Consider the following 14,787-nt stretch of genomic DNA (forward strand, 5'->3'; position numbering starts at 1 on the left):
CAAGTGGGCATTCCTGGCATGGTTCAGAGGTAGATCCCAGAGGCTTTTGTGTACTGTCCTTTCATTCTAAACTTGGGAATTCAGCACTCCAGAGTGTTCCTTCCACATCTCTGCCTTGGGTATGTGTGTCGTCTTTGAAATTCTGTACCAGTTGTTGTTTATAAATAAGGCATGCCCAGTACTATCAAAGCCATAAGATGAAGGGCATGGCCCAGTTGTGAGAATATTGAAAGTGTAGGACAGTGTTAGGGATGACTCTTTCTTGCTTTCTTTTTTTTTAAGAAGAAGGAATAAAAAAAGACACAGATTTTTGGAGTAAAGTGTAGTAGTCAAGCCCAGACTAGGAACCAGCACCAGGTATGAGTTTCAGCTAGACTGAAACAGACAGATCCCAGCCCCTTTCAGCCAGTGGGCTGAAACAAGAAATATCAATCCCCCGCTCCCCCTCCATTGTAAGCAAATGGCTTATCTGGAGAAACACAGGCTATGATGATGGCTATGGAGGTGAAATGCAATTGAATGCCTGTGATACTTTGCTGTTACCCTAACATTGCAGGTCTAGGTCAGTGGTCTGGTCATAGGTTCAGAGGACAGAAGTATAAAGTGTGACTTCTAGGGGGAAAATCCTTCTGAGGGTTGCAGCCATTGTTGATTCCCTATCTTGTTTTGGAAGTCTATATCATTTCCATTGTTTTGTTGGATTAGATTTTATTTGGTTATGTCAAATCTGATGGCAGGAGCAGCTACTTCAAAGACAGCAAGATATATTATGGTAACAATTTTGGATTTACTGTTGGCTTGTTTTAAGTCCTTTATTGCATTCATTGTTTTGTTTTATTGTTTCTGTTTTACTATTTACTATGTCAGAAGTTATCTGAAGGTATTTTGAAGACATCAAAAGGCATTATGGTACCTATTGTTGATTTTGTAATATTTTGAAGTCCTATATCTCTTACACTGGTTTGTTTTCATTGATTTTATTCTGTTTTATCTTCCTAAAAATAAATAAAAATGGTAAAGAGTAGTAGTCCACATTAGTTCACTTTTCTTGAGCAGCAGGATCTCCTGAGTATCTCCCAGGGCGGTAGCACTGTTGAAGCTCCCTTCATTGGCTGACTCTTGTATTCTTGTCTTTGACTCTACTCCTCCAGGGTGTTTTGTCTCATTCTCACTGACTGAAATCTAGGGTTGGAGTATAAGAATTTTTACTTTACAGAGGAGAAAGCAGGGTTGCAGAGAGGGTAAATACTGTTTCCTCAAATGTTTACTCTTTCTCAGATGGATCATTTTCCTTTCAAAAAACACATAGAAATGACTTTATGTAAACTTCTTTGTGGGGTCAACTGATAGAGCTGCTCAAGGCAGACGTAACTGGTCTCGGTCTCCAGCTGTCCCTTGCTGAAGTCAGCCAGAACTCTGCACAGCTGTGGCTAGTTTGTGGTTAAGTCATTTGTCCAAGACTATAAGACAAGTAGATTTACAGATTTGAAGTTATATTTGTCTGATATTTCATTCCAGATTCCTTTTTTGTTTTTTAAATAATCTCTTTGGAAGCTCAAATTGAAGTCATCATATTATATTTAAACTATGTGCTCTTCCTATGAATCTTGCTGTTTTAGGTTGGCTTCCCTAGAAACAGAGCTTGTACATATATTCTTAGCTAAGGTGTTTATTGAGAGAGTGGCCTCTGCAGATAACTTGTATAGAAACTGAGCAGGACCTGAAGCCAAACAATGATGTGGTTTAGTTGAAGTCTAATCTCTCAAGGAGCTCTGGAGAGTGGGTAGCATCAGAGTTTTCCATCTTTGAGGCAGACAGGCTGGTCTTTCACATTTCACAGAAGTCACTCAATGTTTGGGTTACCTTGAGAGAAGGGTGTAATCTATGTAGGACAAAGTGGCTCCCAGTGCTGCTGATGTTTCTTCAGAAAAAGGATAACACAGTCATAGCAGCCAGGGTGGCCGGGTAGAGGGAGACTGAGCTGAGCAGTAACATCCTCACTCTGTGATCTTGGTCATCACACTGCCATCTATAATAGCAGCTGGCCACATCAGGAATCTTACTCATATTTGACATTTATGTTGCATTATGTCATTGGTCAAGTTCTCTTGATTTGTACTAGAAATTCCTTTCAAATTTATTCTTGAGGCATTCATTAGCATTACTATTACATTATAGAAATATATTCACCATCATTATATTTGCTCTTTTTTCTTGGATCATTTCCTTTTTTGCAGCCATTTCCCCCTCTCCCATCCTACAGAGCCTTCAGAGTTAACCTTTTGTGTATGTTTATATCGTTAGATGTCCTAAAATCAGGGGCAGCTTTCCAAATCCTATAGAATGAAATACTATTTTCGTGTCATGGGCAAACATGATCTCCATTACTCATCCTATAGCACACGTTCATTGGCATTTCTCTCAGTCTCCCAGTCACAGCAAATGTTTACTCTTTCTCAGATGTCTACTAAGTTTTTGTTGGATAAAATGATGGTGGATTTGAAACTGAGTCACAGAGTCTTGTTTTGATTCCAGGTTCAAACCAAGTTACTATGACATAGATTTCACTTTCTTTTGTGTTCCCCTTGCTTTAACCTAGAATAATCTATCTGATTAAGATTTATAAAAAGCAAATGTTTAAATTTTTTAAAAAAGCATTATAGTAAAAGACATTGTCATTCCATATACCATCCCAGTTCAAACACACTTATACCATGATTCTTGTCACTTTCTGAAGCAGTGTTGAAAGTTCTCTTTTATATCTGTATGAGTTCTGGTAAAAAAAATAACGAGGTAAAGGCTGCTGCTAAGTGTTGTTCAAAGGAAAGACAAGCTCAAGTAAGTGTTAAAATGTGTCCTCATCCACCGTATTCACCAGATCAACGGATCTGGTACTGGGCAACTTCTGGTTCTTCCCGAAAGTCAAAATGACTGCAAGAGAAAGGTTTTAAATTGATTGAGAATATAGAGGTAGCCACGATCAAGCAACTAAAGATACTTAGGAAAGAGGAGTTTTAGAACTGCTTTAGAGAGTGGCAAGAACAATGGAATTACTAAGTTTAAAGTGAGGGAGAGTCTACAAGTTGGCAGAAGCCAAGTTTGGTCTGGGAGGAGCACATTAAGAAGCAAGTTTACCCTTCTGGTAAGCTGTGAAAACCATGAAGGACCCAGGAAGAGACACACCAGTTCAACCTTCCCTTTAGCTGACTGGCATGTGGGCTGAGAATCAAGAAGCACTCCCTTCCTTTAGTAAGCAACTGGCTGGTTTGGAGGACAGGCTGAGTTGATAGTAATTGAGGTATACAAACAACTAAATGCACATATTGTTTGATTGACTTTGCAAGCCTAAGCTGGCACTATGAGCACCTATTTGGAGAATAACAGTATGCAACATAGCAAATATGAGGGATTTTCCTCTGTTTCATTTTTGAAATTCAATATTGTTGTCACTGTTTTCTTTATTGCAATTTAGTGTTATGCTTTATTCAATGCTCTAATTGGCTTTATTCTATTTTACTATGTCTGATGGAATGGACAACTATTGTGAAGTTAATAAAATACATTATGATAAGTAAAAAGTGAGGGGGAGTGTTTTAAGGAATATTAATGATATATGTCATTTAATGTGATAAAAATTTAAATAAACTAAATTTTTCAGTCATATCCCATATTTTACTTATTTGCTTTTTAAATATCAGAAGATCAAAGATTATTCTTTAATGATCACAGTCTTGCTTCTTTTCAATTAACCCAGGCTTTGCTTCCAACCTACACTGATAGAATTTAAGTTGATTTATTTGGGAGATCCGTATTGGTGTTCGTTGCCTATGCTGAAAAGATATGGAGGAATCAATGATTTCTTAAAGTGATGTACAGTAATTCATCTTTACAGAAGGGAAAAATCAGTTCCAGGTGAGTCTGCAACCTGGACAGAGAAGAGATTTTGAAGCCTGAGAAGGGGAGATTCTGGCATGATTAGAAGCCTTCATTTTGGTTTGGGAGGGAGCTCCAAAAAGCACAATGCTGGATCACATGAAATAGTAATTTTTCCCCCATTAAATGATTTGTTTGTTCCTTATGCTGTAAAACAACTTCTTGTTTAGAAAGGCTATATAAACTAATTTTATTCGTAAGTAAAGATCTTTTGTCTTTATTTTATGCAAAGTTCATAGAAATTAATCTATTGAATTTAACTGAAGAAATCTCGAAATATGAGACTTCATGGCCATCACCAATGAGCTCTAATGTCCACATACTTTAACTCTGCACTGCCATCTTTCTCCCGGGGCAGCTGAGCCTACCCTTACTCTATGTCTTCCTTTTCTCAGTATGCAGCTTTCAGCTGTCCTTTGGTGTTCCTATTCCTTTATAAACAAAAATTGTCCTTGTCCTATCTCCCTCTCTTGGAAACCTCAGACAGTCTTCCACGTTAACTCCTCCAGTGGCTGCCTGAGTGAAGGGACGATTCCTCCCTCTGCATGTATCATTTGTTCCTCTTCTCAGGTACTTTCTGCATTTTGCCTTAAGTTGCTTTGCTTGTAAATGTTTGGTCTTTTTCAGCCAGACGGAAAACTTCAGGTGGGCAGAGCTGTGCTGTAGGCTTCACTGCAGTTACTGTAGCATCAAAGGTGCTGTGCCAACATTTTTTTTTTTTTTTGGTGCAAATTAGAAACAAGAGTCCTGATTTTCCCTGTGCTCATTCAGTTTTTCATTAAGTGTTAAATCAGTGAACTGAATTAATGGCAGCATGCTACAGTTGTTGGGTCAGTTCTTCAGGACTGTTGCTGAGTCCATCTGTGCTGGAATCCTCATGTTGGCAGAAGATATTTCCTTTTCTATGTCACCTAAGGTTCCCTGGGTCATTGATCCGATTCAGTCCAGCCAGTAGAGGTTTATACCCATTATGGCTAAGGTAATGCATTTGGGTCTCTAATTCAGAGATTTGATTGCTAGTCCTGACTCCCCATAATCAACTGTGACTTTAGAAGAGTTGCTTGACATTTCTTAGTGCCACATTTGTTCCATCTGTAAAATGGTACAATAACCTACAAGGCTATAGTAATGACTACACATGTCTTCATGTGCTAAAATAAAGGAAAACGTTGAAAAAACAAGCAATTCCCTCAAACAATAACAACAACAAACCCAAATATATTATTATAGGGTACTATTACAGTGTTTCATACATAATCAACACAGCAGAAGTGTTGCCATAACCCTGCTTATTATTTCTAGCTTTATTAATTTGTATATTCATCTATCTATTCACTATTTATTTTGTTACACACCTACCACATACCATATAAGATATACCAAAATTAAAAGGTGGGGAAAGCTGGATGGTACTAAGAAGTAGGGGTGATTGCTGCATTTTAATGTTTAAGGGCATCCAACCTTCTCCACAAAAGTACCCTTCACCACAAAATCACTCAGGACCAGAATCAGACATATTTTTCTACCAAACTCAGCCCTACCCTTCATTAGCTGGAAGATCTTAGGCAAGTTTCACAGCTACTCTGTGTCGCATTTCCCATATGTGTAAAATGAAGACACTGTTACAGCTTACCAGGTAGACTGGTTGTGAGGAAGAGATGAGCCTGTGAAAAATTGTCCGGAGACCAGAGAGGAGTAATTATTAACTTACATTGAATATCTGATATGAGTATATCCTGGTTACAATTGTTCACTCATTCATCCAACAGATACCTACTCAGTGTCTGCTATGTTCTAGCTCTTAGAACATTTGAGATGCTCACTCTGCCTTACTCTCCCATACTGCTGCCTTTTAGGTAGATAAACTTTATTAACCCTGGTAGAAGTGTAACCCAATTCGGTAGTGGTGGTAGTGAAAGAAATCTTTAAAATGTTGAGTAGAATGATGCAGTTTTATCCTTGACTTTTAGACACGGTAGCCACATTTGTGACTGTTGCCTTTCTCTGTTTTTAAATGAGTCACAAGTCCATACGGATTCATAAGGAGGACCATCTAGACTCCACCTTTGTGTGAGGTGATTGACAAAATTTTGGACCATATTTTTAAAAAAATGCTATACTACTAAAAAATGCTATACTACTAATAACTAATGCTAATTGTCTCAAATGAGCTGTTTGAATGGTTTGCTGAACTGTGTTAATAACTATCAATCTTACTGAGCATTTTGGCCCATTAATTGGTTCATGCAGACAACCTTATTTCTGGAGTCTTGGCGTCCCTTCCTTTGATTGCTTCTCTGTCCCTCCTGTCAGCCACTGGACTCCATGTTGTTTTATCAGTTGTGCAACATTTTCCAGAAAAGGGGCAGATATTTCTTCTATTGTAAAATTAACTTCTATTAAGACATAAAACTTGGTAGTATCATAACATTCTGCTGCTGAAGCAAGTTTTCCATTGAGCCCAGGAATGTAAGGTTTCAATGTCACTCATAATTTAAAAACTAACTGTGAGATGTACTTCTGAATTCTCAGATGGGTTTCTGGACCTCAGATAGTAACGTGGTATTAAACTACAAAAATTAATTGCTTTCCCATTGTTGCTCCCTGCTGATATGGTTTATTTTAAATTCTGCTGAACCCAGAGAGGAGAAGCTGTACTATAATTCAGAAACTGACATGTGCTCTTTTGCTGACATCTCTCACAGATGCACATCATACACAGATGCTCAACATCTCACAGATGCTCAACATACAAATGCTTCTATGATTGAGGATTTGAGTTACTATGCATAAGTGAATTTTGTGAGCAATTGAAGTTCACCATTTTGTGTGTGAAGTTTTAGAAAATGTCGGTTTTTTTCTGGAATAAAATCTGTCTAATGTATTTCACTCATTTCTCTCTCTCTCTCTCTCTCTCTCTCTCTCTCTCACTGTCTCTCTTTAGATGTATGATGATCAAACATTTTGTTGTGCTTGGCATTTTCCTTGTACGAGCACTAAAAGTTCTATGTCCTGCGAAAGCTCCCAATCTTAGACAAACCAAAGAATCACCAATGGAGATCTCATCTTATTAAAAAGCTTTTGCACAGCAAGAGAAACCATCAACAGAGTGAAGAGACAACCCACGGTGTGGGAAGAAACTTTTGTCAGCTGTTCCTCAAACAAAGGAGTACTATCTAGAATATGTAAAGAAATCAAAATAATCAGACTCCCCAACTTTAAAGACCCAAGCCAATAACAGTTGTCTGAAATGAATGGACACTTCTGAGATGAAGAACTAGACATGGAAAATAAATGTATGAAACAACATTCAACATCATAGGTCATTTGTGTCAACAGACACAAATTAAGACAATGCTGAGATTCTATCTCACTTTAGAAATAAAGGCTATTATCAAGAAATTAACCAGTAACAAATGTTGGCATGACTGTAGGAAAAAGCAACCCCTCTTTACTGTTGGTACCCCTCTTTACTGTTGGTGTTCACTGTGCAAATAAGTGTGGAGAATCCTCAAAAAACTAGGTTTGGAGGTCCCATTCCATCCAACTATTCCCCTTCTGGGTATTTTCCCAGATAAATTAAAATCATCATACCATAGCAATGTATGTTTATAGCAGCACAAGGTGTAATAGCTAATATCATAGCAGAAATTTATGAATTTTAACTCACATTTCATTTCTTGGCACTTCAGTAAAAGGTTTTCATAAATTAGTCCCATCTACTCTTGGATAAATAGTATATAATCTATATTTATAATTCTTTTTGGCAGCCTAGCTATCAAGAGCCCATCCTAAAAGCACCTCAACATTTTTAGGGGAGATATACCTCTCCACTCTTGTTCATTTGAACATTTAATGATTTCCAAGACTTTGGTATCTGGGCTCTTAGCTCTATCAACTTTCTGGCAGAAAATCAAATTTTATTGTTAAGGAAATAAAGTGAATCATTTCATGCCTAAAAGGAGAAATTGTAAAATTTGTGTGAGCTCCACTACTGACCCTAAGACTTTCAAATGTACACACAGGCCTAAGTTTGCTATGCAAACACAACCTCCAGACGAGCCTCAATTTTCCATCTAATCATATTTCAAACCCGTCACACAGAAATTTTTATGTCACACATAAAGTTTTAAGCTTGAGCCTTTTTTATTTTAATTTTTTTATTTTCTTAGAACATAGTTCATGCAGTTTACAGTCATCTTAAGGAGTCATTACTTGTGTGTAATACAACTTGTTCCTTTTTGTAAATCCCCTTTCTTTTGGTGATCCCTCCTTCAATTCCTTTATCCCATTTTCCATTCTTGTTGGTGTTGTTAATCTTAGCACACGTTACAGCACATAATGTTTACATTAATTGAGGTTAAGTTCTCATATATGGCATAACTTTATTCCACTTTTTTCTCCTCGCCCTCCTCCTCACCCCTGATGCTTTTCCTCTTAGACCACTTACCTTTTGTAAGAGATCCATTTCCTTGTCCCCTTGTACCCATCTAGTGGTATAACCAGCAATAATAATAGCATGGAAACAGCCTAGAAAATGACAAACTGTGATAAATTTAATTTGATGCTTTTAACTTTATGAAATAGATTTGGATTACATAACAAAACCTAAAACCATCAGAGTGATTTATGAACATAATTTTTTCTACAAAAAATATAAAATTACCAATAATGTTGACATTTCATTTGACCATTTCACCCAAACTAAACTGGTTCTTTCCCCAATATTCTGTGCCCAACACACAGACATAGTTCAAATGATGATTAGTTGACCTGCACTGGAGGAATCCAGAATGGAAATTGAGGCTTAATGGGCAGGCAGGCTTTGAACGTTTACTCTGGCACTTGTTTGGCCATAACACAAATGAGTCTTGTGAGTTATAGTGAGGGAGATTACTCCCTGGCGCCCCAACTTGGCCAGGCACCCTCTCTCTGCATTTCTAGCTCAGCTCCACAAAATCTTTTGATTCATCACTAATTGCCAAGCAGTGCTACACAGAAGAGTTGGTATAAACTCTGACCTTCTAGGGGATGGTTCCATACTGTCAAATTTGTGCCTTCCATGGATTAAATAGGATTTTGCTGCAATAGATTACTTCTCCAGATCTCTTGATGTTCCTTAGAGAAGGACAAAAGACTACTAATTTACACTAAAATGACTTCTCTCCCTAAATGAAAAAGTAGGGAAAGAAGATGAAATAGTCTTACTTAAAACCATAAGGTATAGACTGATGTGAACAGATGATGTAAATTGGAATGGACAATGGAACAAGGACAGAGAAGTCAGATACAGACTAAATTAAGCAGGTAGCTTTGACTCTCTTAGGTCTTGGTTCTTTATTAAGAGACTGTCAGAAAAAATGACTAAAACTTACTTTCATGGAAGGTGATGATGCAAGTTAAAGACTTGCCCTTGGTTAAGAAAGTGAAGTGAGACGGGACAATGGATGGCGAAGAATCAGATGGTTATGAGCTCTTTCTCAGAAGGACTTTGGACAAGTCACTTCTCTCTGCTTTTCAGGCCCATACTCTTGACATGAGTACACCAATGTGAGCCCAACCACAAGCATGTACAAATTTCTTTTCTTGAAGAGGCACAGACTGCTCATAGATGAAGACCAGCCCTGTAGAGGACCTTTCTCTCCCACTCTCAGTTCAGTTACTGACTTATTGGCAAATTCTTTCAATCATTGAATAGCTGTTTGTCCTGCTGGTTGGAATTTTATTTAAAATTCTTGTCTGGGGCATATGAAGTCAGTGGAAAAAAATGTAAGACACTTTCTTTGGTCTTTAATAAAGGGCCCCAAGAAAAAAGGCAATGTAGCTTGTGTTAATCATTAAATGTTGCCTTATGGCCAGTTCTGAACTTTCACTGTGGTTCACGTTTGGCCAGGACACAAACAAGTTAGGTGGGTTATATTCCGACATGACTGAGTTACCTGGGTAGTAGTGGCTGGCTGAGCTCAAACCAAATAACACAGTCATCGGTTCTTGGCAGAAACAGATCACTTAGAAAGCAAAGATAATTCCTCCTTTAAGTCACGACAAGGCAGAAGCAGAAAAAGGTACTGTTTGATTCAGAAAACTAAAGTGCTGTTCATCTTCTAGGTTTTACATCTCTTGCTAATTTTGGGTGGGCGAAAGGAAATGGGGGGTCTATAGCAAAAGCCTGGCTGCTTTGCTTTTCAAAGGTGGAAAGTGGGGAAAAGAAGGGGTAAGAAAGGAAGAGAAGGGAGAGAAGCAGCAGAGAAACGAGAAAAAAGAGGAGAAAGAAAATGGACTAAATGTACACTCATCTCCTGTGTGGCTGAGAAGTTTCTAGTTAAAAGAAAAAAGAGAGACTAAGTTTATCTTTAGGAAGAATTAGTGGATTGATTAATCCATACAAAGCAAAGTTACATTTATTATTGATTCGACTGCTCTATTTTAAGGGGAAAAAGATACTCTCAACACAGAGTTGTTAAAAATGTGTGAATATTTATTTTCATTGCCCTAAGTTCGAGAATATGTGCTAAAATGAAATGTGAATCATACAACTAGATCGAAAGTAAAGTCTTTTGTGCTTAGTATATTATTTTGTGTGGAAGAAGCAAGTCAGAGACTGTGCTTCTGGACTTATGTAGCGAACAGTTCTGAATACTCTTCTCTATGCAGTAGATGGATTTCTGAAAAATCAAATGTTTGCTAAGTTGAATTATATTCCAAAAAGAATTAAATTTTTGTAGAGATTTTTGCAATTTAAAGAACTCATGAATCTACTTGGAATTTGTAGAAGTCTTTTCATAAGTGCAATCAGCTTCCGTTCCTATCTCATTTGCTAATGTCCGGGGGCAGATACACCGATTGTTTGTTTTTCTAGATCCTAACACATTTGGTGAGCATACAGTGAATCTTTATATTGTTGAGTTAATGTGAGTGATTTTAAATTTTGGGCTATCTTATTCAGTGTATACCTGGATGATAAGTTTACTGCAAGTTTTTGGGAGCTAGTCTTTTTTTCTAAGTACATAGCAGGATTTTTGTCTTTTCAGAAATTGTGTAACTTTTACTACTATCAGTATTTTTTTAACTTTAAGTTAAATTTGTATGTAGTAAAACATGTATGCATTACATATCTTTATTTTTTGGAATTTCAGAAGACCTCAGAACAGTACTAAAAGGATTTTATGTTTACTGGGAGTGAAGAGCAGCTTAATCCCCTTCTTAAAGCAGGCACTAGGTGGGCATCACTGGAGCTGGTGACAAATGGGCATCAGAAGTGTCTTTAGCCAGGCTTCTGTGGTTTCTGCCTGTCCTACATGATCATAAAATCCGTTTTTCTCACTGGAGATAAAATCAGATTTATAGTATTTAAAATGCATCCATCAAGTAGAATTTACTGGGCATTGTGTGGGATCTTTGCACTGACTTACAGAGATAGAAGACTGGTATCTGGGTCTCCTCAAGGAAAGTACCCTCTGAAAAATGAATGATGGTCAGGCTCACAGGACGTGAGCTGGAAGTTTCTAAGGCAGGTCAAAGAACTGAAATGACAGGGGAAAGATTTGGGGGAGGAGGAAGGGCCAGGGGCTCATGGTGCCATGGAAACAATTGGGGGATACAGGAAGGGACTAGGGGGAGCCAATGATAGTATGTAAGAAAAAAGATAGTATTTTTTTGCTTTACTTTGTATAAAGCATCAAAGTCATGCTTCTCCAATCAACAGTGAAAATGTTTTGAGTGCCTAAGAAATTTTATAAGCATTGACTTCATTGGACACCATGACTGGCTGGGTGATCTCTCTGATGAGTATTGAAGTACTACTTTTGTCAGGTGAGTAGAATGTGTTTAAGTGGATTATAAATTAGACCTCATTGGGTTACCTTTCTTGCGAATTATTATTATTAATTAAAATATTTTGGTTGTGTACTATGAATATATATAAATGTAATTTTTATTTGGCAATTGAAAACATAAATCCAACATATTATTTTGAAAGGAAATATTGAAATAGGGGGCATCTAGATAAAAAATTTCTATTTAATAATTTTTTCTGATTAGTATTTTTATGAATATTATTAATATCATGTACTAAATAGTTGTGGATAGAAATGTCCACTTTTAACAGCCATTAGAGGTTACTGTGATAGTTCAAAGCTTTCAGTAATAATTTATAATCTTTCTTTTATAATTCCTTTTTGAGCTGTATGATGTAATTCTTTTTAGATTTTATCACCCAACCACCCTTAAGGGAGTAACTTATCATAGTGATTAATTACTGCTTGTGTTACAATTTCTTTTTATCAAAATCATGTCTACAGTTTTTGGTGAATTTAGTTATCCTCTGTATCTTCTTATGACATTTATCTTTGTCTCTGGCTGAGAACATCTAGTCATCTCTGAGGGACAAGGGTGGGCTGGCTGGGCTTGCCACGATGGTCATGCTGATGTGACTGCTGCCATCCCAGGTGTGACACGTGGCACCTCATGGCTGACTATACATGGGGCCCTGAGGTAGTCACAGGTGTGGATTATCCTTTAATTTTTATGCTATGGAAATGAGAAAGTATCCCACAAAAAATTATGCTGTCTATCCTTATTACTTCACTAAGGAGCTGTCTGACTTTCTCCTGGCTTCCTTGAAAAGGTGTCCCTTCGCTAAGGCATGTCCAGAAGCATTGTCAGACGAGATTGGGCGTGTTCAGGGTGGTATGGCCGTAGACCAGAAGCATTATTAAAGATGGAAGGATTTGTTAAGATCAGGCTTACAGATGGTCTGTTTGAGAGAACACAATCTGGCTTACCATATGAAGTCCATATTGATATATTTTCAGGAAATCCTAGGAAAAATTTTAGCCCTTTCTGAAGAGTCAAGGCAAAAGTATAGGAAATTTTGCATTGATTTGGGGAATCATTCATGTATTCTAAATGGAAAGCTACAGAACTGGGTATTGAGCAGGAGAATTGAAGCAGATAGAGCTACCAGAAATTCCTCCCTTCTATAGGATTTGGCAATATAAGAAATAAGTGGTAGTTTTACCCTTAAATATGAATGTTTGATTAAAGGTGGGGGAGAGAGGAGTGGTGTAGCATGCATTCAATTAGGAACCAAATCCTTGATTGTACTTCTGAAGGAAGTAGAAATCTGATTGTTTTGGTAAATACTGGGATTCTGGGGTCTAAAGAGAGGGATCAATTTTCCATAAAATGGGAGTTCTGAAGCTGTGTTTCCCAGGCCAGTATTATCTGGTTAAAAATGCAAATGCTGAACCAGAAACCCTGGGGATGGGGTCCAGTGATCTCTGCTGTATCGGGCTCTTCTAATGATTCTGATGCACACCAAATTTTGCTTGAAAGTACTGAGGAAGTAAATGAATCAAATCAGACACTAAAAAACCATTGTATTTCTTAATATTTACAGTACCTCACCTGAGTTTACATATTGAGCCTGAAGAAGGTAGCTTGGCAGGTGGAATGTGGATCACAATCACATTTGATGGTAGGTTTGTGTTTTACCAAGTGTGGGTGTCTTGTCTATTGGCTCCAGTTCTAAAGAAAATAAATCACTGCTTTCCTTGCTTAAGGATGGGTATAAAGGAGGGTCTGAGAAAGATGGACAGATTGACTTATTCTATTTTTTCAGATGCTCACTGGTTAATGTCTTAGTAGTCTCACATTGAAGTCCATTTTCCTCTCTAAAGCTGGAGATGGGATTCTAGCTACCCTAAATGAGATGTTAGGGAAGTGCGTGCCATATGGCCTCTGTCTTCCAGTCAGGAATTTGACTTACTCCTTTTAGATGATTCTATAGCTGAGATCTTGTAAACCATGGCTCAGTGTAGCCATTTGGAGCATGGTACAGAGTAATTTTGAGGGTTGAAAAATTCTTTCCTGGTTTTAGGCAGATCTGAAGAGAGGCTCTTCTTTTATAAGCTCGTACATAAAACAGCTCCATTATATAGCAACCACAAATGCTTTTGGAAAGGAGTATCAATTTAATCCTTAGACAAACCGAATGTCTTACATTGCCCCCGTGTGGCCATGTTTTTGCATTAACCTGCGTGGATCACAACTGCTGAGCCTCTGATTCTCTGTCCTTTACGCTCAGGTTGGGACTTGAGTGTTCTTTACCCCAACAACGGCTCTCGACTGGAGATAAGCCTGGTGAATGTGGCAGTACCTGCACTGCCAAGCGTCCCCTGTGACATCACTCCTGTTTTCTTGGCTGTGCCTGTAGTGATGTGCCAGACCAGGTATCTCTATCTGGAAGAAAAAGACTGAAGGAGTGGGTTTTGCACAACTCAGTAGCTTTTGGTGGCATACTACAGCAATTCCTGTGGTAACTACAATTATCAACTATCGTTTCTGAAAAATTTCTGCGTGGGTATACTTTTTAAAAGGTTCCTACCAGGTCTGTAGGATTTAATGGAAGATGAGGGAATGGGGAAGAATTTAAAGATATTTACAGGGAAGGGCTTGGTGGTGTTTGCATTTGACTTTTGCTAGGAGCCTTATGGCTATTAGTGTTTCAATAAATAATGCTTTGCATTTGGAATGATTGTGCATAAATCCAAAACCAATTAGGAAAGAAATTTGCTTGGGCTCAATTTGTTGCTCAGTGTGATTTTACCATACTTCTATTGAGGAAATACTTTTATAGGACTCCAGGTATTCTATTGTTCTACTCAGATTTTTGTTTACCTATGAAATTTGCATGAATTCCTTTATTCTTTATGCATGTCTTAAGAGATGTTGCATGCAAATGAACCACAAGGGAAAGGAAGGGCATTGTCATTTCCTTTTGGTTTCTGTTTCTACTTTCTGGAAGATTTCCTCCCTCCCTATCTGCTCACTGAAGTCTACCCTCCACACTAC

General features: G+C 37.8%; 1 protein-coding gene across 3 annotated transcripts in view; it reads left to right on the plus strand.

The window, feature by feature from the left end:
• Nucleotides 1–9,829: 9,829 nt before the first annotated feature.
• Pkhd1 (PKHD1 ciliary IPT domain containing fibrocystin/polyductin) overlaps nucleotides 9,830–14,787 on the plus strand; it is a 472,244-nt gene continuing 467,286 nt past the window's right edge. For 2 of the 3 annotated variants that reach the window (XM_063233114.1, XM_063233116.1), the window contains exons 1-4: nucleotides 9,830–9,998; nucleotides 11,610–11,745; nucleotides 13,334–13,411; nucleotides 14,021–14,165. In XM_063233114.1, coding sequence (XP_063089184.1) covers nucleotides 11,694–11,745; nucleotides 13,334–13,411; nucleotides 14,021–14,165 — 275 coding nt within the window. In that variant the 5' untranslated portion in view covers nucleotides 9,830–9,998; nucleotides 11,610–11,693. The remainder of the gene's footprint in view (nucleotides 9,999–11,609; nucleotides 11,746–13,333; nucleotides 13,412–14,020; nucleotides 14,166–14,787) is intronic. The other variant, XM_063233115.1, reaches the window with a different exon arrangement.

This window comes from Cavia porcellus, unplaced genomic scaffold (assembly GCF_034190915.1).
Source record: "Cavia porcellus strain 051 isolate PalLab524CR breed Dunkin Hartley unplaced genomic scaffold, mCavPor4.1 scaffold_22, whole genome shotgun sequence".
In the NCBI taxonomy this organism is placed as follows: Eukaryota; Metazoa; Chordata; class Mammalia; order Rodentia; family Caviidae; genus Cavia; species Cavia porcellus.